At 39.0% G+C, this 26,856-nt stretch overlaps 1 protein-coding gene across 1 annotated transcript in view; it reads right to left on the reverse strand.

Annotated features, from left to right (window-relative positions):
* Positions 1-26,817, reverse strand: part of EFNA5 (ephrin A5) — a 214,744-nt gene extending 187,927 nt beyond the window's left edge. Inside the window, exons 1-2 of the mRNA XM_055699591.1 lie at positions 26,695-26,817; positions 24,891-26,188 (exon numbers count right to left, since the gene is read on the reverse strand). Coding sequence (XP_055555566.1) covers positions 24,891-25,015 — 125 coding nt within the window. The 5' untranslated portion in view covers positions 25,016-26,188; positions 26,695-26,817. The remainder of the gene's footprint in view (positions 1-24,890; positions 26,189-26,694) is intronic.
* Positions 26,818-26,856: the final 39 nt, after the last annotated feature.

Raw genomic sequence — 26,856 nt, forward strand, 5'->3', positions numbered from 1 at the left:
GTTTTAGCCTGATGTGTCATGACAGTTAGTCCCATCTTATATTCATTGAATTCTAGGGTAATCAGCGAATCACACTGATGTCCCTGAAGAACACAGCTGCTATTATATGTAACATTACACGTTATCTATTACCAAAATAAAAGCCTGTATGTTCTACCATGAAACTCACATCCCACAACCTACAACTGAAATGCAGCAGTACATATGCGGGATATTCTCAAAAGTGTCAGACCATATACCACTTTTTGAAGCGCGGTTTAATATATACACAAGTTATCTCTAGCTGAAGTTTCCCAGTCTTACCAATTCAAACTGAATAGACGACTCAAACGGCAATGTTAAATAAATTGTTCTAATTTATAATGCTGTCTCTCATGCAAATTGAATTTGAGAATTCAAGATAATAAATAAAACAGTATTATTTCTTAAAACTGCAGACATTTTACTCACCTTATCCACTTTAGTGAGCTTCCCAATTATTTCGACGAGTCTACTCATCAAAGTATGGCAAGCAGTTTGCTTCAATACCTGTAACACTTAAAAAAACTGCTGCAAGCGTTGCACTGTCTGGCTCACTTGGCCGTTGATACCAGAGTTGTTAACATGTTCAGCAACCTGCACCCATTACTAAAATCAAGTCCTCCCTGATTTATGAATGTTTTATTCTTTTTAATTTTGTAATCCTAGTAACACTTAAGTGCAGAGGAAAAAAGGGTCTGATGTGACTGCAAGTGAGAAGCAGACTGATACTCAGTTCTATAATGAGAGTATATCCAAGCAATCACGCTTAGAAGTTTGAAAGGAGCTAATGAAACATCATCATCAGGTTAACTGGCTTCCTGTACTACTACTTCTGACACAAGTTATTTCTTAATCACAGAGATACCTCTCAACACTGCTGCTCTACTTGGGAAGTCTGACTATTCAGAGGAAAGCAGAAGAGTTCAGTAGTGTTAAAACAAACAGCAGAACCTATGTCTGTGCCCTGGTCACCACCACATGTTCTAGAGTAAGAAATTATCATCCTACTTCAATTCAGTGTAACTCTTTGAAATCAACCATTTATGAAGCAGAGCTGTTTACATATATACTATCAGCATACCAAATGCTACCACCAATTCATATCCATTATTTTTCTTGGAGCGCAATCAAATACTCTTTCTGAAGTTTGAAATTGGAGTTTCAGCCATTCCACAAATCAACTTGCTTCAGCTTACTGGGGTATGAGAGAAGAAACCTCAAGATCAATATCTAAAGAATTAGTCCCATTCATCCAAACTATTCAGCCATAAGACAGTCCAGCCGCATGCTTTTTATTTAAGGCAATTTCTCTCTTTTATGACATGATGCATTTCATTTTCTTATTAAATATGATTTAAAAGAATGAAGTATTCATTGTAGAAGTCAAAAGCAAATGGGCAGCAACTGAGCTCTGTATCACAAATATTAACTTTAATGTGAAGAGGCACAAATTGGTTTTTCTGACATCAGGGGGTCCAAGGATTAAAAAATTAATGTCTGTCCATCCAGACACAGAACAGCTGTTCAGCTAATAAGCCACATTTTCCACTTTTTGCACAGGACTGCAAGACCAAAAAGCTCTGGCTGTACTTAAAGTAGCTTTGCAAGCACTTAAGTCACTAAGGAGCGTTCCTTGCAAAATAAACTCCAAACCTTCTGTCCTAAACACTGCGCTTCCTTTAATTCAGTGGTTAAAATCTCATCCAAGGAAAAGTCCACCACTTCATTTCCATGTGCTTCGTCTAGAAGCCATGACATACTGCAGGTAGAAGCAAACCTAAATGAGCAACTCCTTCTGGCTAAACATTTACCCCTCTGTTAATCAGCTGTATTTCGCAGACTGTTCCAGACATCCACAGATACCAATTAGTTCTGCCTGCAATTTTTGTCCTCTGTTCCCAGTACAAAAGTAAGAAGAGATCTCCTAGCCCTTTGCAGTTTATTTCTTCCTGTGGGGGCAGCTAAGAAATACTCCTCATAATCAGGGGTATTGTGTTTTTAAATTACAAAGAACAGCTGCCTTACAGTGAATAGGGATATGTAACCTCAAATTGCAGTTCTTAAGAGGTCACAGTTTAAATCCAGTTATGTATAAGAGGATGAGCAAACTTAGCTTTGATTAGCTGCAAAGTGATAGAACCTCCTTATTCACTTCCTTTTCTCCCTCTCCCCACTCCTCATCTGAACCCACAACAGCAACAACAAAAAAAAGCCAAAAACCAACACTCTCTCTTTGCTCCAGGGATCTGTTGTTTGGGGAATGCTATCTGTCTCTGCACAGTGCCTTGGCCATCTGGGCCATGAAGGGCCCTCAATCCCAGCCCTGAATGGTAATTGTCTCAGAGAGCACCCTCACAGGCATTTCAGGCAGTGGGGCTTATTAAAATCCTGAAGGGCAGTAATCCCTGAATACCACTAAAAAGATCTCCAGCTGCTACCGTTTATGAAGTGGGCTTGACAAGAGAGAGAAAAGGAGAGGGAGCTGGGGGGAGGGACAGAGGAAGGGGAAAGAAGAATTTAGAAGAGGGCTCCCATCAGAAGAGTTGCATTTTATAGCTTAGGCTTGCTTGCCTCAGTTTCCAAAGGCATCCCCACCCCAAAATGCATTAAGTCTTCCTTTTACTTGTTCCTGAAGGAGTGGGGAAGCTGTGGAACACCTCATGAACATATGCTTGCAGAAGATCTAAAATTAGGTAGGAAAGCAAAATGAGGAAGGCAGGTGAGGGAGCCAGAAGCAGAACTGAGGTCTGTCTTTTCCCAGCTGGTACGAAGAAAATTTCTAGATGTGAAAGCATTCAGAAACAGTTTTCTCTGTATGTGCATATCTTTCCCCCTGTAATTCTGAAAAGGTCTTTTCATCTCATTAGGTTAAGCTGATTAATAAAAATTCAGCAGTTTGCCCATTGCTTCTTCAGAAGTGTTGAAGCAAGTTGAAAGATGCAGGCGGAAGGTTTTTGTGTTGGGAGACAATAAGTGGGATGACTTTTTAAAACCGTCATTGTCATCCTCCATTAGAGATAAATAGACACCTTGGCTCAAATTCTTCAAACAAACACTACATTGCTACACTTCTTTATTTTCTATTAACCTTCATGAAAAGCTTTAACCCTTCCAAAGTGCAGGGATTTTTATGTGTGTTTTACAATTCACCAAGTAAGTGAAAGCTTTCTCTCATTTCAGCAATTATTTAGACAAGCTGTTGAAAAGGCATTATTGAACTGGAATATTTCCAGATAATTTCCATTATCTGGAAAATGGAGGCTGTGGAAAATGAAGAATATGAGCTGGTCAATTGCTATATTTTAGTACAAAAATGTACTTCAAACTAAAGCTGAATGTGCAATTTGCATATCTTCAGAAACTGCTATAACTTAAATGCAGTTTTAAAAAATATTCTAGAGGCCAGAATTTTGAAATTCTGCATTAATAAAGTTGAAAGCCATTCAAGGTATTTGTTTTGTATACTATGAATTAAGTAATTCATCATGTAAGGCCCTAAGGATAAAATGACACATCTGCTCTCTAGCTGGAATTTACAGATTTTGTATTTTGAGGTATTGTATTTGCAAAATCCATTTTTGGAAATAAATATTTTTTTCCCAGTATGACAGAGGTTGACTGCTAAAGTAAAAGAGCAGACAGAAAAATCAGATCACTTGCGTTTACTAACTATTCATGACAAAGCATGTTATACATTTCTTTAAACTATTTTAAGCACAAACAACAGAATACCTTAATTCAAATAAAACCAGCCCTCCACAGTTTCACACTTTTCTAAAACACTACAATGTCCCTGTACTTTAGAAAGGTACTTGATCAGACAGGCACTTACATGACATGTTTGAAGTATTTTTACAGATATTAGACCAGAATTTCAGGACATTTTTTCAAAAACATGACTAATAAGAGTAATTCTCATGCATAAATGTACATATGTAAGTCTGTATCATTTTCTTTAATCTCCATTAAGGCAGAGTGCTAGACCAGATATCATGAATATTGTAAAACATGCATCAATTTTGATATTCCATGAGGCAGTTACTGCAGGTTTTAGCAAAAATCCTTGTGTCAAACCACTGAGTATCCTCTCCAGGCATCTGCTTTTTAAGGATGATCTGGAATTGTATTTAACATCCTCAGAGACTGAATAAGTATTTTCATATTCTGTTTACAAAAATGATATAAAACTATGTTGTTTTGAACTTTTAGTTCAGATAATGGACTATAAACTACAACAGAGACCTTCAGGAACCCATTGGGTTCATACTTTGTTATGCCTTTTTTAGTGCAGCTATTCCAATACCTTGCAATAGGACAGGTAATTACACAAAAGAAAATGCCCATGCATGTTGTGGACTCCATAACGTAAAGAAGCAAATTTTAATGCTTCAAAAAAAATTTGCATTGATGTATCCTGAAATTTGCTGGCTGTAAAACACCAATCATAATATTAAAACTGTTATATTAGATGAGAAATAACGAAGCAAGGCATACACACTAATGTGAAGGATACAGAAAAACAGAAGGAAATTGGCTTAGACATAACAGCTTGGTAAAAACTGCTTTTATTTCATAGGTGTAAGTCACAACTTTTTTTTTTTTAAATAAATATGAAATATATATAGCAGTTATATACACATAACCTCAGTGTGGGCAAAAGCAGCAATTCCAGTAATCCCTCCCCCAAAAAATTAAAAGGTATCATAACAAAAATATACATGTGTATACTTTCCTGAATTTCACGTCCTAAATTACCCTCTCATTATAATTAAAATATAGCAACTGTCAAGAAATAACATTATGTTGCCCAATTACAGTACCATTGTTTGCTATTGTTTCTGACTCACCAAGCCAAGTTAAGTTTAGTTCTGCTAAACCTCAATTTTACATTTTCGTTAGTCACAAATGAACAAGCCAATGCAGAATCTGGTTAATAGACAAATACAGAAGCACATAAAATTCAGCTCCTTTCTGAATCTGAAACAGAGGCAGACACATGAACTGTGATCAGTTAAGAGGTTGTGTATATCCCTGATTAATCTACCTGAAGCAACAGACTGCCTGCGCACAAACCCCACGCTCTAGAATAACAGCTCTTAATCATGTTTTGTGATTTCAAATAATTCATCAAAAGGCCACACTGCCATAGGATACGAGCTGTACCAATCAAGCTAGGAAACTGATTATGGTGAAGCTGAACTAAAAATCAGTACCTGCATGGTTGATAAGGGTTTTTCTTCCCTTTGTTCTTAGTGGTTCTTTTTCAATAGGAAGGTTAGCAGTGCACTAATGGTTAGCTAATAGTAACTAATGGTTAGCAGTGCACTAAGCAATGTAACTCCATGTTGCCACCTCCTCCCAAACCCGTTGCTTCAGTTTTCATAGAGACATAGCTAACAGGTCTTTGAATGATTTTGTTCCACTCTGCAGACTCCTACTGTAAAATAAAACTCTTCTCAAGAAGAGTGCTGCAGAAATTCAACTCCTCCCAACCTTTACAACATTTTAATACTTGAAGGACTTTTAAGAAAAACCTGGTAGAATTAGATTTAAAACAATAAAATAAAAAGATTGTAATAAACCCATTCAATTTTGTGATAATAATTGTCCGTCATAAAATTTCTTTATTATAAAACAGGAAAGATAATTGTAGAACTTCTAAGAGAAACAGCGGGCATGACTACATACAAAGGAGAGCATTTTGCATTAATACAGTGCAGTTATTGTACTAATTTGAAATTCAGATAAACGTTTACAGAGTAAGAGAATCAAAAAAGTTTGAAAAAAACAGATGCAACTCAGTGCACAGTGGTAACTACCAACAACTACCTGTTTTTCAAACTGACTTCTGCTAAAATGGGAAAACAGCTGGTTAGAATGCTAGCGTACCGAATAAAGCTGCATTATGGAGCTGTCAGGCAAACGTAGCACTACAGAGACAGAAAAAAAGTAAGACCATATTTCTACTAAGACTTACAAGCTTTCTAAAAAACTCATGATTGCAGTTGAAGTATCAGCTACGGTATTGAAGAAACACAATTTGGGGTTTTTTTTTAGCATGAGACTGAGGAAAGAGAGCACATAAATACATTACAATTTTGATTAGTCATTCCTTCTTAACAAAAGCCAGTCAATTCACACGTAAGTGTAATTTAGAAAAGTGGATTTGCAGGTACAAAGAAAGAACTCTACACTAAATTCTAAAAGTAGAAGAGGGATAATTTGTACAATATGTTGTCTTCCAGTCTGAGCAATAAACCCTTCCAAAATGCAGGCATTTTACGCTATCTCATACACACATACTTTAACGTTAAAATAAAAATCTTACGGCTGCTCATGTAACAGAGCAGCATTCCAATTGTTGCAGAAACAGTAACTTGGAATTTTCCTGTCTGTAAAACATCAAGCATAATATGAAAATTGTTGTGTTAGGTGAGGAAGAAGGAAGGGAGGCATACACACAAATGAGAAGGATATTAAAAAAGAAAAGAAAACTGGCCTAGACAAGAGTCTGGCTACTTGTTTCCTTATGCGGGTTTTATTGAAAGTCACTTTGCATTCAAGGCATATACAAAAATTCTTTCTAATGATGTTTAACTTTTTAAAGTTGGTGTTTGTGATGCAGTGGTTTTCAATAAAATATATTTTCCAGCTGTTGGTTTAAACTCCAAGACAGAAGAAAACATAAGTAATGGTTAAAACTGGAAAACTAACAAGATATAAGTCTGTTATGTGTTTAAAATACTAGTTCAAAGGAAAACAGATTCACTGCAGAAAAAAATAATCATAAACCTTCCTCTTCTGCATCACAACTACAAGTGCCTCAACTATGCATTTGTCTTCAGAACAGATAAACAAACTTTAACAGGATCTGGCAATCAGGATACTCAATTTACATAGAGTATTCTCATTAGAGAAAAAAAAAAAGGAAAAAAAATGTTTGGGTGGGAGCAATCTACTTAACCTAACAGATTTTATATTCTTAAGTATTCTACACAACAAATCGGGTGATCTCTAGTGAAATGAAAACCCTTGTTAAATAAAATTCATTCATATCACTCCACAGCGATCTATAATAATGTGTTACCTACTTATCAAAAGGGGTTTTTTTTCAGCTTTGAAATAGTACCACTCTCTATAAGCCTGAAAAACAATGCATTTACTAGGTTTAAGGCACTGTGCTTGAAGTTTCTTATCAACAGCATATTCATATTTCAGGCAATTCCCATCCTTGTTTCAACTCCTCCTGCCCCAACCTTGAAGACTGGTTTTCATTCTGCTACAGTGCTGCTAGAGAGTGCAAGAAAAGTGCAGAGCAAACTCGTTATTAGCAGTATGTCAAGCACTTCTTCTTAGATAAAGGACCACTGCAGTAACAAGACAATCCTATTCCCATCTGAGGAGAGTAAACAGAATTTGCTTTTATACAGCTCCTTTCATATTCAAAATATCCCAATATGCTTTACAATAATGAGATAGATACACCGTCATTTCTGTGATCTTAAACACAGAGGGCAAGGCTTTGTCTTGCTAGTAGGAAGAAAAGGAGGTCATGGGTCCTTTGAAGTTTCCTTACATCACCTAGACTGAAGGACAGGAGGGAATGGAGAACATAACTAATACAAAATAGGAAGGTAGCAGGACAGCTGGCCATTGTGAAATGTGGAAGATACATCTTTCTTATCACATTCAAGGAGCACCTATCTAGAAGCAAAAATTAATCAGCAGGGAAGATTTTTACTTTTTTTAAGACTGCAGCAGGTACAATGCTAATCATATTTTTCTTTGAAAGCTTTTCTTGGGCTGAAAGGGAGGGAGGGAGCTAGAAAGCCTGGTGAGAAGAATTTCACTTTCATCACAGCAAGTCAGGGATCTATATGCATATAGAGATTTGGTTCAGGTTAATATAACATAGTAGGCTGTATTACCCACCCAGCCAACACAACTACTTATCCTAAAAAGAAGTTAAATACCCTGGCAAATAAGAATTTGAAAGGAACTTAGGAAAAAAACACTCCTAAGAAAAACAGAAAGGGGACAGGAAGGTATGAATAGATGGGACAGCTCCCCATCCTGCCTCAGAGCAAGGGTCCATCACCCATCCAGCACTGGCTGACAGAAGCTTCTCCAATCAGGTTGGACTGGCCAAGGAAAGCACAACAATCTGCAGTCTGTGTTTTATTGCCAAGCTATGTTCCCAAATGAATTAATAAAAAGTGGTAGCCTAATTAAACTACACCCTCTGCATCTTGCCTGCTTTCTGCACAGCAACTTCATCCATAGTTGCTCTGATCAGACCCTCAAATACGGAGGGGGACAGAGAGCTGTCCAAGAACCCACCTTCACTGCCTAGCTGTTCACAAAGGATTACAGAATTTCTGGCAGGAACTATCGCCTGAAGGAAAAAGCTAGTATCCCCCCCTGCCCATGCTACCTAAGTGATGCTAAGGCTACGTTCATCTAGCACTTCACGCAGAAAGAGGGTGGATGGTATCGGACACACCACTTCTCCAAAGCTTTATGCAACCTGCAGCAAGCCCTTGCCTCTTTTTTGTTGGACACTTCCCTTTTCCCTGTGCTGAGCAGTTGCACCTTCGGCTGTGTTCACTGCTTAATTTCCCGCACTGCCTTTCTTCCTCTCCTAACACATGCATACTTTAGCCTTGGCTATGGAGTGCTGACTGACAAGGAACAATAGATGCCTTCCATGTCTTCAGAGCAACCTTTGAGCAAGGCTCAGCTCAGGGACTCAGTCAATATTTACTGCAGTTGGAAGCCACTGTTTCATGGCTCCTTCCAAGCAGAACATACCAGTCAGGAACCCTGACATCTTACATGATTTTATTCTAACAATGTAAAAATAAGGAGATAAACAGATTACAAACAAAAATACTTTTTCTTGGAAATACTCATGGTGACACAACAACAACAACAACAACAAAAAGTGTTACAGGAAAGGTATGGAGGACACTGAACAATGCCACAATTTAGTTTGAAGAGTAATCAGCCATGTATAATTAGGAAAGTGTTTTTCCCCTGAAATGATTAGCAAAGTTTGAAAATCACAGATCAGACAGCTACTATATGCAAATATATTTAAAGTGACCCAAGTAAATGAGGTATGCAAAGAAACCCACCGCATCAACAACCTAAAGCTCTCATTCTCTTTGCAACACCTGGGTCACAGCATAACCACAGATTATAGCGTGACCACAGATTACAGCAATGCACCTTTTTGCACAGATACAACCTTCTGATCTTTACCAATGTAAGCGAAGAACACAACTTCAGTTTATCAAGAGACCAAAGATAGAAAAAGGGTTAGAAATTATATTTTTCACATTAAAGACCTAAGTCACATGTGAGATATAATTACTTGCCCCAGAAAAGGATGACTTCACATGTAATAACAGTACAATTAAAGGTCATTAAATAAACATTTTTCTAACTAAAATCTCAGGATTATTTTTTTTTTTTTGCATTGCAATCATGCTCTGTAGAAGTATTCATCTACTTCCAGAAACTTGAAGAACTGCAGCACAACGAACAAAACCAAAAGAAGCATCCTGGCAGAAAACTGATGTTGTCAGTTGCAGAATCTCCCCCCTGCTTCTTCTTCAGCTTCTTCCCTCACTCCCCATAACCACCAAAATAAAAAAAAAAAAATTAAAAAAACCTAACCTCCCAAAATCATGTTTTTCTGACAGTGAAATACAACTGGATCGACAATCATCATTTACCCATCCAAACAAAAAGGCAGCTACATGATCTTTCATTTAGAGGGTTGGAGTCTTGTCTGAACACGCTTTCCCACGTTAGACTCCACTGAAAGTTCTGAGTCAGAGTCTGACAAACCACAGTTAAAACAGGAAAAATTACAGCTTTAGCTTCAGATGTGTCAGGATCTTCTGAAAAACACATTTTATGTCAGCACTTGGGGTTAAAGGGCATGCAGCAGCAGAACAGATGCACCTCTCCACCTTGCATGTTCAGTTTCCAGATGCATGGAGTTCTGATTGTTTGAGTTGCTTTCAGAATGTTACATTATCGTCATGGCATTTGTTTGATTTTTAAGATTTGATAACATCAGATGGGATTCCCAATACCACTCCTCTCACTTTAAGAGAATGCAGTAAAATTTTTAAGCACCAAAAGTTAGGTAGAAAGGAAAAGTACAATTAAAGGAAGACATAAACACATCTTCAACAGAGGTAAGACTCCTGAGTAACTGACAAATGCTTGTTTCCAAAACAGAGTTCCAAAGAATAAAGTTTCAATGGCTTCCCAGCCCTAAAGAACAAAGTACAGGCTCCTTTATACCAAAGTCAGTCTGTAACAAATTTCTCTCATGATTTCACTCATCTTTTCTATTACTTTCTCCATACTTTTCCATATGCAGGGTGAAAATTTTAAGCAATATACAGATAAATAAGCTTTAATATATATACAATTATATATTTAATATATATAAAATAGATATCAAAATTATATAAAACCATGATTGAAACATTAGCTAAAATGGAACCAAAGGTTTCAAGTAAAAAAAACTTTCAGTAAATAACAACCAAAATAAAAAGTAAAATACCCTTTGCAGAAGTGGTAAATGAAAACACACTGTAAATTTTTTTAGAGAGATTTAATTGTGTTCTATTTTTTAAAATAACTTAGTATTACTAATGTTTTTGAAATTTGGAGACTAATAAAAGAGAATTTGGCACAATGAAGTACAGTCGCCTCAACAGTTGATACTTACTTCCTTCTCCTCTATTACTACAACTTAAAAAACCCCACACCACATCCCCAATGATGCAGTAAGCCCAATGGGAATTCCATGCAAATACAGCATGGCATCTGGTCAGAGTATGTTAACACAATATTTCTTTTACCCTCTGTTCATTAGAAAAATACTGCAGAATAATACTTACAGTCTATTCCTGATCACTTACTACGGAATACTGCAGGAAAAGGTAATTAGTAATTCCATTTTATCTTATATTTGGATATTCTGTATTAACCAGATATTTCCCAAATAAAAGCTGTCTTTGTGTAAACACTATTCTTACTTCTGATATATTAAATAAGACCATTACTGCAGTGATGTGGTCCACAATAAGTAGAGTGTGCAGGAAAGGTTACAAAACCTATGAATTTATCTTAAAAAATAAAAGATTTATTTTTTTCCTTCTCAAAGGTGGGAATGTTTCTCAGACCAAAACTATTAAGAATACTACCCCTAACAGGAATCACAGGTAACAGTACTGTTCTCTGCAACATTTAAATGAAAACAACAGAACTTTGTCACCTGGGTACATCACCATACTTCTGGGACTACAACACTACAAAGACTTGCTTTGTTTCTGACATTTTCTTTACAGTGCGGAAAGCAGAGGACATTTTGTCTTAAGCGTAAGGCTGAGTATGAAAGAAAACAGATAGTTCAAGAAGATTGGTTTAAACATACTTGGATCCTAATTCTATCCAAAACCCAAGTGTTGTAGGCACCCACTGTACTAGTTCTATGAAGAAAATAATCACACAAACACAAAAAAGATGCAATCATTCCTGTTGTACATAAAGAAAAAACAGTGCAGAAATCCTAATTGGGCACTGCAACTGAGTCTGATTTACTCAGAGAAGTTACAAAGGCAGAATTGCTTTCATCAGTAATAATATATTAGCTCCAAACTCTACACCTAAAACAAAGCGCTCAGGAAACTCTTCCAAATGCTTTGTTCTGAAGAAAGCCATTATATCAGCACTAAATCAAGACAGCTAGTATGAAAAATGGAAAATGGAGATTTCGTTTTACAGTAAGCTATAAAATGTAGTTCAGTTGGAGACAGGGTCTGAAAAAGTAATATTAAAGTGATGCTGTAAATCACTAAAAAAAATTTTTTTAAAAGCTAACTATTGTGCTTTGGACTAGAAACAGTGAATAAGAAGATTCCCTTCATAAATTGTTCACAAGTAAGTTTTATATAATCGAGATATAGAGAAAGGGTTTGCTTGGAATTTGAATGCAGTGAATAGCCATGATATAATGAGAAACAGGTACGATCTACCTCTCTAATTAATTTTCCTTCTTCACCCACACTGTCACTTGTTATGATAATGTGAATCTTAACCTTAATGAGAAATTTCATACCACCTTGATTAAAGATACTGCAAATAATTACACTCTTTTTATTTTGTTTTTATTTTAATGAAGAATTTCTTTATACTCTCAAAACCCTCGACAAATGTACAGAACTTCGGCTAGTGAAATTCCTATCTACAATACAACTTGAGAGAGTTATATATGTTTCATGTTTTTAAGTGAGGATTATGCTATTAAGCATGTTACAAAATTATCATGTTCTCTGCAGGAAGTGTTCCTAGTATATTTTTGTAAAGGTAGTTTGAGGACTGTTTAAGACATAAGTTCTTCAATAAAGCTGTGTATTATGCATTCCTTTACAACATTTGTGAACTCAACATAAAAATCTATTAAACATTCACATAAAATTATTAAACAAAAAAGGACATTTTTGAAATACATTTAAAAAACCAACTTTACAGAAAATTTTCAAATATTTCTGGGAACCTTGCAGGCAACTCACTACGAATACACACAAGTAACATTAAAGCAGGCCCAATGTCTTCCAACTGCATCTACCAACACAGTGACTACAAAACATGACCAAATTTCACATGTATGCATTGGGATGATGGATACAGTTCAAGAACTAGAACTTCATTTTTTGCAAGACTTGATTTTAAGAAAAATAAGTTTATTTCATCAACATGTGTCCCCTCAAACTAAACATGTGCCAAATTTCCTGAAAGAAGTGTCTTCCTCTCATTACGTCGTATCTCATAGCCATGAGACATCAGAAAGTCCAGTGGAAATCAAGAAAAATGTAATACTTGGTACTCCATTAAATGAAATAGTATCAATAAAAATTGCTTTCTCATTCTCCCAGCAGCCTCAAAACACAGTGACACACCACATAACAAGAGACCCTTGCTCACCATTTTGGTAAACAGATGATAAATTACATGGTTTATATATTATATTTTACATATGAAACGACAAGTAGCATTCTGCAGCAAAACACGGACTTCTGTTTTGTAGAAGACTAATGTTATATTTTCTAGAAAACTGAGAGTTTGTTCCCAAATACAGTGTTTTAATTATTTCAGTAAGGAAACAATTCTATCCTACTTGGCCATTCACAAGATCCATCTAGTCTATAAGTATAATCTTATCTAGAAGAGAGCACTATATTGTATATAGTGCTTTGGAAAATACATAAAACTGTATCCCAGTGGTGTACTACTATATCTGATTAATTTTACCTTCATGATCTTAAATTCGTAAATTTTTTCTGGCACATGCCAGGTGGTTCTCCACTGTATAAGGCATCCAACACCTCAGAGTCTCACTAATGCTTATCTGCCAATCCCATATGGTAAGCCAGTTCCACTTTATGAAACTGCTGAGAGCAAAGCAACTACCCATTCTAACAGGTTCACTTTTACCCCATCCAGCCCCCCAAAGGTGGAGGTCTCAACTCTGCAAAAATGTTAAAAACACCTCAGTCTAGAACTCAGACCCAAGCAGAAATATACCCAAAAGAATATACAGTCCTGTGCTGCTGTGCCCTCTCACTAAATTTAATTCACATAGATTGGGTGGCCTCGCACAAAAACTGACAAACCTGATTACAGAAACCCTTTCTAATGAACTACACCATAAAATCATAATATAGCACCTAAATAAATCCCCATCCAAAGCAGTGGGAGAATCTTTTTACTTCAATAGAGTTGGATCTGAACACTGCCAAAAATACCAAGAAAAAAGCATCAAAAGCTGGTGCCTTAAAAAAAAAAAAAGAAAGAAAAAAAGAAAAAAAGACCAACATTAGATCCTGTAGTATCTATCGAGGCATACATATAATAAAGATGACTTCCATTCCTCACTAGTACCCATCAGCTCCTACTGACTTCAGCAACGTTTAACAACTAGGTTATTTATTTAAACTACTTTCCTTAACTGGCTTCAAGAACCATTTTTTGAAAGATATTTAAGACTTTATGGGTGTAAAGAGGAAATAAAATCTAAGACAGTTTGGCACCAAGCAGCCTCAAAAATCCCACATGGCTCCTGTCTACAACTCTAGATACCTAAATATATTAAAAATTCTGGTTCTGAGGATCTATTCTTTCTCAAATCAGTAGGCTAAAATAGTTGCTTAAATAAACTATTCATTTTACAGACTATAAAAAAAAATCAGCAACTATTGTTGTGAGGGCACAACTTCACTCTTTCAATGTCTTTAAAGACAGCAGTCAAGATAATTCACGCTGCAATTATGCACTTACGCTTACATTTGGAAATATCTGTGCACTGATAATAGAACTGGCACACATTTCACTAAAGCCGCTACTGCAGTACTCCAAAATCTTAACCTGATTTCACTGAAGATGACCTGCACACCATGGGCTGAAAACAGAAAAAAAAGTGAATGTGCAGACTAGCTGCTTTCATTCAGCTTTTTTTTAATCCAGTTTACTATGCAGGACACAAGCAAAAGCATATAAAGGATAAGATGATTTGCACCCACTTAATAAATGCAGGCAAATACCGGCTTTGATCTCAGCAATTTTATTGGAAAGCTCAGTTCACCAGAAAGTGTCCAAGACAGAAAGAAAGAGAGAAAGGCAAAAAGTGACTGAAATGCAAAGGAAAAAGTGTATGCAACTTAGGCATAAGTGAAGGGACAAATAAACCCCTAGAATTAAGATCTTTTGAAAGCAGGAATAATAAACTTCCAAGTAAATGTCACTTCACTATGACTGAGTTTCCCCAATTGGGTATTGTATGTATATAATTTTTATATATATAATTATTGCGCACACACTTCCCATGTTCTTTCCCCCCAAAAGCAGAGCTGACAATGGTGACAGCAGAGTGTGTAATTAGTTTTTATTGTTCCCTTGACAGCCATAGCTCTGCAAGGACCCCTTGCCTTTTCCATTGTAAATGTTATGGAAAAATACGCTAATGACAGGCATTTAATTGTGGGCACAGCAACCATGATGGGAGCTGTGCCAAGAGTGATTGGCAGCTTTGGATACCAGATATTCACAGCAATGGCTCTTTTTTCTCCCATACCTTGTACCCCAGATTACTGAAGATAATTTTTTAAAGCATCTTTTCTAAAGTTTTGCTCGTGGCCTACAGATGTTATTAATAACCACCACATTAGAAACAGACAGAAAAAAAATAAACAGACAAAACAGTATTTTTTTTTGTTCAAAAGCAACATGAGTTTTTTTGAAAGAGGTCTATCCACAGATAATGCCATTAACATAACCTCACCAAGTCTGGTACACGGTTGACTTTTTATTCTGAATAAAGGTATGTTAAGAGGGCATAGTATAATTTTATTTGTTGCTATGTATAATCAAAAAAAAAACTGTCCCACATTCAGATGTAGTTGCTGAGGTGCTTTTTTGCCTGATTAATTAGCAACTGGGAGACACGCTTTTTGGCTGCTTTTGTATCCCTCTTATTTCTTCTGGTTTGGCACAAAAACTGCCTTGCGGGAGCAACTGTATTTGTACTGTACCCCACTTAGTGATGGATCACTAATTTTTAATAAAGTGAGCCCCAAGAGAACTGCAAAGAGATGTGTAAGTGTATTGGAGCAATAACTGTAAACAAATAAAAAAAAAAAGGGGGGGGGGGGGGGCAGTGGGAGAGCATACAGTACATAAAATATTTGGTCTTTTCCAGACTATGCGTGGAGACCCTATCCAGAAGGTGACATGTAGTCTGAAGACATGGGTCAGAACTGGCTTTCAACTACATGATCCGAATCTCTGCCTTTATCTTTGAAAAGCTTTTAAAAAAGCAACTAGCTAATATGGATGCACATTTTTCTTGAAGAATGCTATATATGAATGTCCCTTCACTGTTTCTCATCCCTCCCCCCACCACCAGATGAATAAAATTACTTTGTGAAGCAGACCTCTATGAAGAATGACCACACAATTCTGGACCAAACGGTTCCAAGTCTATGTAGCAGTCACAAATCCCTGGCTAAACCGAACAAAGCAACATTATTCCTAAGTGGTAAGTTTGGGAATATAAAAGTGAAGCTGTCTGGCCCTAAAGTGGTAACTTGCAAATAGCTGCAGAATCAATGTTGGCTGTCCATCCCCCATCCAGCTGGCTCTCATATCAGTAACTTCAAAAATGCAGTTTGCCATTATGGTGGCTTAAGGCACTTTGTGTGCCAGTGCAATGACCATGCTGTGTGTGCATGTCAGAGGTCAATACTTTTAAATTCCAGAGTCTCTCTTTATTTCCTTCTTTTCTGGAAACAATAGGAAAGAGAGCAGGATTGATAGCTCCTACTTTGTTAACTTCTGCTCACCAAATGCCCTGGCTGAATACATAACTATTTTTTAAAAATCTGATCAGACATCAGCAAAAGTAAGAAAAAAACAAACAACAAAAAAAACCAACAACCAAACAATGCAGCTGGTTTCCCTGCTCACTAACAACATTAATTAGCGATTTTATTTGCAACGACTTTTAACAATTGCAAGGGACCCAACATTATTAAAGCTGCTAGCAGTCCTTACCCAACACTGATGAACTAGCAGACTGAGAACCATGCTACAAAGATCATCATCAAATCTACCAATTAAGTAATATAAAACACTTACTTTTTTCTGTCTCCTCATGAAAAATACACCTCTACTTATACAGCACTACAAAACCAACAAAATATTAGACATTCAGAGATTTGTTGTTTTCTTTTTTTTGTTTGTTTAGTTTATCTGCAACAATTTAGAACATACTCAGCTCCAGCTCCTATTTCAAAGGCACAGACTGAAATAAGATACTCATATTTATTTTCAAAATTAAACCAAGAGTGAAGTAAAAACTAAAATAAAAAATCCTATGTAACGTACTGGTATTGTAATAAAAATGTATATATATTTCTGCATGCCTGATAAGATAATGCAATCTGAATTGTGTAGAAAGAAGGAAGTTCCTCTCAACTGTAATATTAATATGGAAAATACTACTTTAAAGTCCACAAAAGCAAAAAGGTAGTGCTTCATTGCTACCCACTAGAGAAAGGCCGCAGTGCTCAACTACTACTCACACAATGAGAATATGCCTGCAACCAGCCATCCCAACCAAAAAAATTAAATAATTTTGGGTAAGAAAAATTGTATTAATTTAACAAACAAAGAACGTTAGTGCTACACAGAAAACATTAATTACAGCACAAAATACATTATGTCAAAATATGCATACTTTTAGATGTCATGAGGCCAAATCTTATCTTTCAGAACGGAACAAAAAGATATTTTAGCAAAGAGTGATTGGAGTCAAAGCAAACATATATCCTACTCCCATTTTTCACCTCACCAGATGATTCATAAGTAAATCATGCCTTCTCTGCACTCCAGCACCATTTCATTACTGACATCAAAAACTAAAAATGGTGCCTATCAAATAAGATGGTTCTTCAGTAGTCTGATTAAAACAAATCAAAAATATAAAGTTACTAAGTGATAAACCTGAAGTAAAAAAAAAAATTGTATTACTGTTGAACAGTTCCTCCTTAGACTAATATGCAAATTTAATGACAGAAAAGAAAATAAATTAAGTGAAAATTAACTAATACTGTACTTACAGGTTTTGAGAGTCTAAGATCCTTTTTTTTCCCATGCTATGTGTTGGCATGGACAGGTAAATCCTTCCACTAGTTTATAATGCAAGTAACAATAAGAATTATAATTTTCAAGGCTTTACAAGTTAAAATTGCCAAACCTGAAAAATCCGCTATAAATTGGTATTAGCAAGTTAAGCAGATCTTGCTAATTAATAAGACTCTTGTGTATCTTCTTGTTAGCTGATTTTTCTTTTGACAGCATTTTTACTGGTCATGCATTTAAACAGAGAAATGGCCCTAAAACGCGTAGCATACCAGTTAAGAGAACACAGGCATCTAACCGTTTCTCTACATTTTGCAGCACTCAAAAATAAACTCATTTTTTTCATAAAACTAGGACCTAACAATGTATTTTCATCAACCTGTCAACAGTAAAATATGAAGGATGTTTCCCCAGATAAAAAAAAACCTGTAATAAATATACATATAAATATATATGGGGGGGGGTGGGGGGGTTGGTGTGTGTGTGTGTATTCCTTTATTGGAAAACTTGGCATTCTACAGGAGAGAAATAAAATCTCAGTCCTCATGGAACTGCATCCTTTTTTATTATATTTTCAAATCCTTGATTTTAACACAAATTATTTTTAAAAATGTGTAGGAGTGGGAATTTGTGGTTTTGTAATATAACAATCTATGCTCGGTTTCTTAAAAAAGACGATTGCAGACATGTATACATGTTTGCACGCTATAAAATAATACTATTTTAAGTGAGCTCAACTATAATATAGCTTGTAGACACTACAATGAACAGGAAAAATGCAAAAATGCAAGGAAGACTTCTAATGTGTGAAGGATTCTTTTCTTCCATTCAGCTATGCTGAAGTACATTATAGTAGGGCTTACTCACAATAACTGTAATACCACCAGAAAGCAATTTCAATAACGTATCTGTTTATTTCAAACCAAACATTTCCATTTCATTACGTTGGTGTGCTGCTGACTGACTGAATTCTAAGCACAAGTGCAATGAAAACTTAAACAAAACAGAGCCCTTTATTCTCAATAGTGAATTACACCATTCAGAAACACTGGAAGATTAGATTAATCATCAGACTGAAGACATTTTAAAGAACCCCAATGCTCAGAACTGGGTATCAGAGCAAAGAGTTATTACTGGAAGAAAATCCCAGTTCCAGAATACTTCAAATCGCATTTTTTAAAAATGGAAAAACAAGTGAGTCAAAGCAAGAGAGGTACATCTCACAGCTATGGACAAACTACTGTCTACTCATGTTTCCTCCAAGGAAAGTTGCATCTTTGTTAGCATCTTCGCTGAGGTGATCCAAATGACCAACCTTCTTTATGCCTTGTCTTAAAGTCTAATACTTCAACAATGCAGTTCTCTAACCAGTGACACACTGGTTTACGAAGAAGCAGTAGCAAGGTACTCTAAAAACCCCAGAGAATTCTCAAAGCATATCCCTGTAATGTTTTCTGTTTAATTTTACAACTGTGTGTCTGAATACTTGCTTATCTACCTTCCCACCTACAGACCCAAGGACTACTAGCATGCGAAGAAACACCACAGTGGGAAGATGGTCAATAACTAAAGCACAGATTCTACAATTATTTTTTAAAAATTATTAATTTTAAAACAGTCTGAGCTGGAAGACGGGAGCTGGGAATTAGTTTGTAAAGCTATTGCTTTTCTAGTTTATCAATTAAAAAGTTTCATTTTCAGAGATTTTTTTTCCCCCCTCACACAACACTCCTGATTTACTCTATACCACATCACCTTGTAATGACACACCTCACTGCATGGATACATACATACATATATATGTGTATATATACATAAGTATACATATACTTATATTGAAATGCATACATATTCGCATATGAATGTATATATATATATATTACATACACCTCTCTGTATGAATGCAAAATCCAAAACTCTTGAAGGACTAATTGCATTCATTCATTTTCTCAGCCCAGCATGAAGCTGGTAGGTTGCTGGGATCATAGCAACAGGGGAGAGAAAGGAAGGCTCATCTTTATGTGTCCCCCTCGAAAAGGATATAGAGCTAACAGCAAGAATGCCGTGAAGTGTCCTCACTATGTGCATTTGGAAAAGATTTAATAAGAAGCATTTCATGAAGACCATGTACCACTTAACAAGGTGCCTTTCATACAAAGGTGGAAGACAGTGAAACTATTGTTCTTTATGTATTTTTTTCATAGAATGTCTCAAAACCCCACTTTTAAAATAAGCACCAATATTCTTTTGGACACACAAGGTATTAGTGAAGCTATTAAAAGCACAGAAGGTAAGTGTAAAGAATTGAAGGCTCTACTATTGATCTTTTAATTACAAGAAATCAGTCAGATTTCTTCAGCTCTCAGAGCAAGCTGCAGGATAAAATGCTCTCAAAAATACAAGCTCTGCTGTTTCAAAACAATTACATATATACATGTAAGTGTGTGCATATCCCAAGCGCTTAAGCTCTTATGCTTTCCTTCACATATAATAATAATATGGAATACCAAAATCAAAGCAAATGCCTTGATTTTGCCCCTCTTCATCCCTAATGTCTGAATGCTTGCTTATCTACCTGCCCACCTACCGACCCAAGGACTACTAGCATGCGAAGAAACACCACAGTGGGAAGATGGCCAAGAACTAAAGCACAGATTCTACAATTTGGAAAAGATTTAATAAGAATTAATAAGGTGTTCTTAACTAACCTAACTGCCTTATCCCTATTCTAACCATTTCTGCATGGTTTCCCTAATCTCTGTACACAGGAAGAACTATTCCTAGATGGAAAACAAACAAGCCAAAGCAAACAAAAAACTAGCCACATGCCATCAGCATATACAACCAACATGCCACGGTGAAATCTGCAAACACATACAAATGGATGGCAGAATACTCAAGACATCCACCCAGCTGGCCAGCATGCTCCTGAGAAGTGCCAGGTGTCCATGAGCAGCCACAACCACAGCTTCTCAAAATTAACTCTACGCATTTGGCTGGTTCAGGGAGGCACTTAAGTACACATCCATCCATCCACACAGCTGCAACAGAACTTGTATGTCAGTATGCACTTCAGAGGAGTCAGAGCCTTTGCTGAATCAGTGCCTAAATTGTCAGCTACAGAATTCACCTATGTTTAGACATCCAAGTTGTGAAATTCTGGTACATGCTTCGAATTTTCAGAAGCATCCACTCATTTTTCTATTCGCTCTTCCCGAGTACCTGTCTTAAAAAACACCACCCTCTAGCAGTACTGATGAAATTGTGGTATCCAGCTTAATTTTGGGAACTAACCAGTTTAACTTGAAATGATTTTTCAGTATCTAAATTCTCCAATTACCATCTGATTTCTTGATTTAATTATCCACATAAATACACAAACAGAAAAATGTATCAGCATCCCATGTTGTTACAGTAATTCTCTTGTGGATGTAACTTTATACACAATTTTCCTGTATAAGATACAGTCAAATCCAATAATACTCCTAACAAAAAATACTTGTTCTCGTGTGACTACAAGGTTTGGCCTCTATATATGATCAGAAACCAGACTTGAAATGCAAGTATTTTTAACCACCTTGCAACTAGTAACAATTTATGAAGCTACATAACCTGCCACTGAAACAACTTGTGGGGGAAATACCTAAATATAAACCACAATCTTGAAGCACAATCGTTCAAGCTGAAAAATGTAGCAATAATTGCAAGTAGTTCTGCTTGAATTCTTACAAGATTAAAAGCAGTAGCAAGCACTAAGTAGACCGCTTCAAAAACTGGCCCAGGTACATGACATTTTGGCTGAATTCTAATTAAAAGGACAGTAGTAAACCAGGATTAAATTAATATGCTTCATTACAAAACAAACTTCCCAAACTATTTCAAGTGTTGCATTAAAAACAATATTCTTTGACAGCAATATTTTGCTGTCCCATTTAAGAACACATATGCAAACAGTGCTGAAAGACTAATGCGGTTTAAGGTGATAATTAGAATTTATTTACACTTAATTCTAAGCCTACATAAATAACAAAAATATTAGAACACATTTTCAAGCTTACTTGAGGATTAATTTCCAATCCACACACAAAAAAAAAAGGATTAAAAAAACTTACTTAGTTACAGTTCCAAATCCTAATACTTAGCATATTCTCATCTGGAATTGGACTACAGCATTTATGGTACTTCATGTATGTTGATAATTAAATACATAACAAAAATAAGGCACCAGAATACTTAAAACATTTCTCAGAACAGACTTAGGCTCCGTAAGAATACATGACTTTGTTAATCATACGCACTAACAGCTATGATCACAGAACATTTTTTAATTGTTGTAGCAGGACTTTGGCAACTAACCAAGATATGTGATATGAATTTTGCTAATAGACTCTTAGGACTTCTTATTTAATAAATATTATTCACACCAGGAGCACTTATCAGTTGGGCCACTCATCAGTTTACTAATGTGTCTTTTAATAAGGACGAGATCTTTATGCATTTCAATAAATTGCTGAAGTTTCATACTAAAAACCTAAACATCATTGATATCTGCGGGAAGAACAATCCTTATTAAATTCTTCAAAGTTTTCATGAAAACTTAAAGTGCTTTTAATCACTATCAAAATGATCAATATTTCATTTTTAAAGTGAATTAATTAGTTCTACAGCAGTTTCTTAATTCTGAATAAATACAATAAGGAATTAAGCTAAAGCACAATGGTGGCATTTGTGTTTAAAGAATGACAGTATATTTTCTCTTCTAATTTGAAATGGTTATCACCAAGTAAGCATCACTACTTACTTCTATGTGTATAAAAAACAGACTGCTCACCTCCCAAGTCTGTTTCTGGAAGCAGATAAATCACTGCGAAGTTATTCCTGCAACATTGTTAACTGCTCTAAAATTCTGATAACAAAAGTGAATTTTGTCTTCAGCTTAGATTCTGACAAAACGAATTCAAAACAGAAGTGTTTTCTTTTCATTGGGTCTCTTGCACCTACCATTCAGGTGTTTGCCAGCTTTTCTGTAATGATCGTGTAACTTGGAAAGCACACAAAAACTGGCACACTGTGTAAAACAAAGGAGAAATACATCTGCACCCTACTCTTTCTCACATTTTTAACTCATGGATAAACATGACATGTCCAAATAGCTACTCCCATTGTGAGAGCACAGCGAGTATTTTAAGACAAGAAGAAATGTTTGTTTTTAAAAGGGAAGATTTAGCGACGTCTTATAATTAACTCTTCCTCTAGTATTTGGAAGAATAACAAAACTAAGTTTTCCTTGCAGTCTGCTGATGTTTAATGTTGGGACTAAGAAGGCATTCCATTAATGGTAATAAAATATAATTAAACTTACTAAAATCTTTACAAATCCATTCAAGGTAATGATGGTAGGTATGCGAGGAAAGTGTTGCTTGTACCTTCAACTATCTTTACCTCTGTGCAGTTACCGTGTAAGCTCATCAGACACAAGAGAGCAGAAGTGAAAAATCTTGAATGTAAGATTATTTTTGAAGTATTTTAGCCATTATGCCAGCAGCGTGCACATGTAGTCAAACCTATTTCTTCTGACAATCCTCCATCTGCCCAGTGGGATTTAAGAATACTATTTTTTTTCCAGCAGTTACATTTAATTTTGCCTAACAACAGAAAAAAACTCTGGTTTTGAAAGCCAAGCGATTTTTTGGGGATGTATGATGTGAGATGTTAACTTTTAGTCTTATTTGCTCTATGCATTTTTTTTTAAGTAACACACACAAAGAGAAGAAAATTTAGATAAGCATTTAAAATTACAGATGCTGATCGTTGCCAAGCATGATTGTTACTTTGACGAATCCTCTTTGTCTCAAGCTTTTGGTGCCAACTATTTATCGCTGAGGCATTGTTACCAGGAGCACAGTATCAGAAGTGCTGTACAGACTAGCTAACTCTGGGCACTTGAAAATTCTGCCCATTAACTTCTGCATCACCTATTTTGAAGGCACTCTGGAATACCGAGTAGAGAGGAGTTTTCTGCAGGCAACACAGATCTACTAAAAAACACGACCTGTGACAAAAATCAATGTGCTAATCTCAAACCAAACAGCATAAAAAAGAGATAACCTAAGATAAAAGGTCCCCAAATTTACTTAGACTAGCTTGACAGGTTTAAAAACAAAAACAAAAAAAAAAACCAAAAAAGTGAGTCTGCTCACACGCACTTCAACAAGGCAAAAAAATTAATACCCAGGTGACTTTTTACCCAAACACATGGACACCATTTGGGGCAGGACTGTAATTTTCCAATTACATTTCTAGGCATGAAGGAAAACTCCAGAAAAATTAAAGGAAACCTCTCTCTCCAGCAGAAGGCTCGGTACACTGCAGGCAAAGCCCGGTGTCAGAAACCGCCTGGCGCGGTTCGGCGCGAGGGGTGCGGGGAGGCTGTACCCGCACCGCTCAGCCCCGACGGGGACACCGGCCGCGCGCCGTCGTGTCCCCGGCGTCACCGGCATCCTCCCGGCCCGGGACGCCGTACCCACCTCGCTTCCCCACGGCTACCTCTAGCCTGCCCGGAAGAGCCCCGCGCCGGGCGGGCCGGGCCGGGGGAAAGCCACCCCTCCGCCGCGGCAGCGGTCCAGCCCGGGGCCGCCGCGAAGCCGGGACCCGGCGCCCCGCTCCGTGCCGCCGGGGAGGGCAGCCCCCCGCCTCCCTGCCCGGGGCCGACTCCCCGCCGCCGGCGTGCGGCTCGGGGCCGCGCCCTGCATGCCACAGGCACCCGCCGCGGCACAACCGCGGGGCCGCCACCTGCGCCCCCTTGTCCCACCCGAACTCCCGGAGCGGGCTTGGCCGCAGGCGCGGTTCGTCCCGCGGCTCGGGGCGCACACGCCGCACGGGGGGCGCGCCCGCCCGGCGCCCGCGGACCGGCAGCGGCTGAGCCCAGGGAAGCGGCTGGCCCGGTGCAGCGCCGGGGAGGGGCGGCGGGGGCCAAGAGGGGCGAAACGCCACCGCCGCCCGTAGCCCTGACCCTCCGGAACACAAAGTTTTCCACCCCGTCTTGCAGCCGGGGTAGCTCCAGCCGGCGCCGGGGCGCCGCCCGCTTCCCCCCGCAGAGCCCCCCCGCCCGCCGCCCGGTGCGTGCCCGCGGCCGCCCCGCGTACCTGGGGTTGGTGCTGTTCCAGTAGACGGCGTAGCGGTCGGCCACCGCCTTGGCGCCGGGCTCCTGCCCGCGCACGCACACCCACAGCGCCGCGGCCGCCAGCAGCAGCATCTCCACGTGCGGCATCGCGCCCGGCCGGCGGCGCGGCGAGACGGGATGCGGAAAAATAAGAAAGCGGGAAGGGGAAAAAAAAAAAAAAAGAAGAGGGAGGGGGGGCAGACGGGACGGAGCCGGGGCGGGAGGTGGGGGTGAATAAATAAAAAGCGAGGCGCAGAGGCGGGTGGGCTGCGCAGCGTGCAGCGCCGCAGCGAGCGGAGGGCGCCTGCCGCCGCAGACGGGCAGCCGGCAGGGAGGCGCGATCCGCGGTCCCTCAGGGAGTCTCACCCCGGCAGGGGGAGGTGGGGGCCGAGGCGGGCGGCGATGGCAGGCGGCGGGCGGTGCTCATTCACCGGGAGTCCCGTGCGGAGCCCACGGCACGACATACACCGGCCCGCCGCTGCGGCGGGCGGGCGGGCGAGTGGCGCCGCTCCTCCGCCCCCTGCGAGCGGCCCCGGCGCTGCGGCCCCGCGGCTCGGGGGCGGCCGGGGGGCGCGGGGATGGAGGGAGCGAGCGGGAGAGGGGACAGAACAACGGGGCGGAGGGGAAGATCTTCCTTCTGGAAGCCCAGGGGGGGTCCTGGCTGTGTATTAAAGGCCGCCGGCTGAGAGAGGGGCGAGAAGTACCCGCAGATCTTAAAGTGCAAAGTTTGTGTCTTCCTTCTCGGCTCTCCGCCCGGCGCAAATGATAAACAAAACGGAAAAAAAAAAAGGGGGGGGGGGGGGGGCGTAAAAGCCCTGAGGAGTTTGTTTGCTGCGCTGGTGGAGTTGGGGAGCCTGTTCTGCAGCACAGTCTTGAAGGAGACTTTGTGGAGTGGTTTTCTTGTCCTTCCTGTTCCTGGGCGGTGGATGCACCAAGGACTGAGCAACAGCAAAGGCGGCAAAAAAAAACAAAAGGGGGGGGGGGGGGCAATAAAAAGGAGGGCAGAAAAAAACAACGGCCAATCCTAGAAATATTGCGGCGTGGAAACCAAAGAGATGGACATTTTTTTAAAAAATGGTTTATGAGAGGGCGTGGAAAGAAGCAAAACCTCGGAGAAGTGGAAAATCAAGCCTGCAAACTCCTCTGATGATGCTGGTCTTGGCTGGCCTCTCCTGCTCGGGGGACGAAGGGAGCGATACGGCGAGGTGCGGAAATCTCCTGCTTCAGCCTCCCGGAGCCTCTCTGTGATAAAGCAGGGTCCAGTGCCGGGAACATGAACTTCTGCGGAAGGACAAAACAGTTTGAAAGAGCAGGGAGGGGGTGAGAGAAAAAGAATCCACCCCTCAGTTGACTACACAAGGAGATCGGGGGAGGGGGTGGGGGGGAACAACACGCAATTCTTCTCGTCTTGCCCAACAGCTGCTCCCCCTTTCCCTCTGAAGCAGCAGCAAGAGCAGCAAGAAAAAATATACCACGCCAGCAGGCAAATAAATAAACTTGAATGCAGCGGCAGGCAGGGAGGGATCATAAAGAGCGACGAGGATTGGAGGGGCAAAAGTCAGTTTTGAAAAAAAAAAAGAATTGCTTTATGGGAGGAAAAAAAAAAATCTTTAAACAGTCACGCCCCCTTTTGCAATGACCGGTCCCTTCACTGCGTGTAAATCCGACATCAGCAACCTGGAAAAGCCAGGAGCCTGGCGTACTGGGTTGTCTCTGTGCATGCGTATGTGTGATAGGCACCCGCAGAGATATATACGCGGTATATAGAGGTACGCAGGCATACATACATGCACACGCGTGTGTCCGAGGCGGGATCTGGCGCCGGTGTGCGTGAGGGATGAAGGCGAGGAGGAGGTGCAGGCAGCCAGCTCGGAGCACGGGCGCTGCTGCTTGATCATGTGGGATTTTTGCATGCAGTTTACTTGGGAAAGGGGGGGATTTGCCGGCGC

Source organism: Falco cherrug, chromosome Z (genome assembly GCF_023634085.1).
Source record: "Falco cherrug isolate bFalChe1 chromosome Z, bFalChe1.pri, whole genome shotgun sequence".
NCBI classification, from domain to species: domain Eukaryota; kingdom Metazoa; phylum Chordata; class Aves; order Falconiformes; family Falconidae; genus Falco; species Falco cherrug.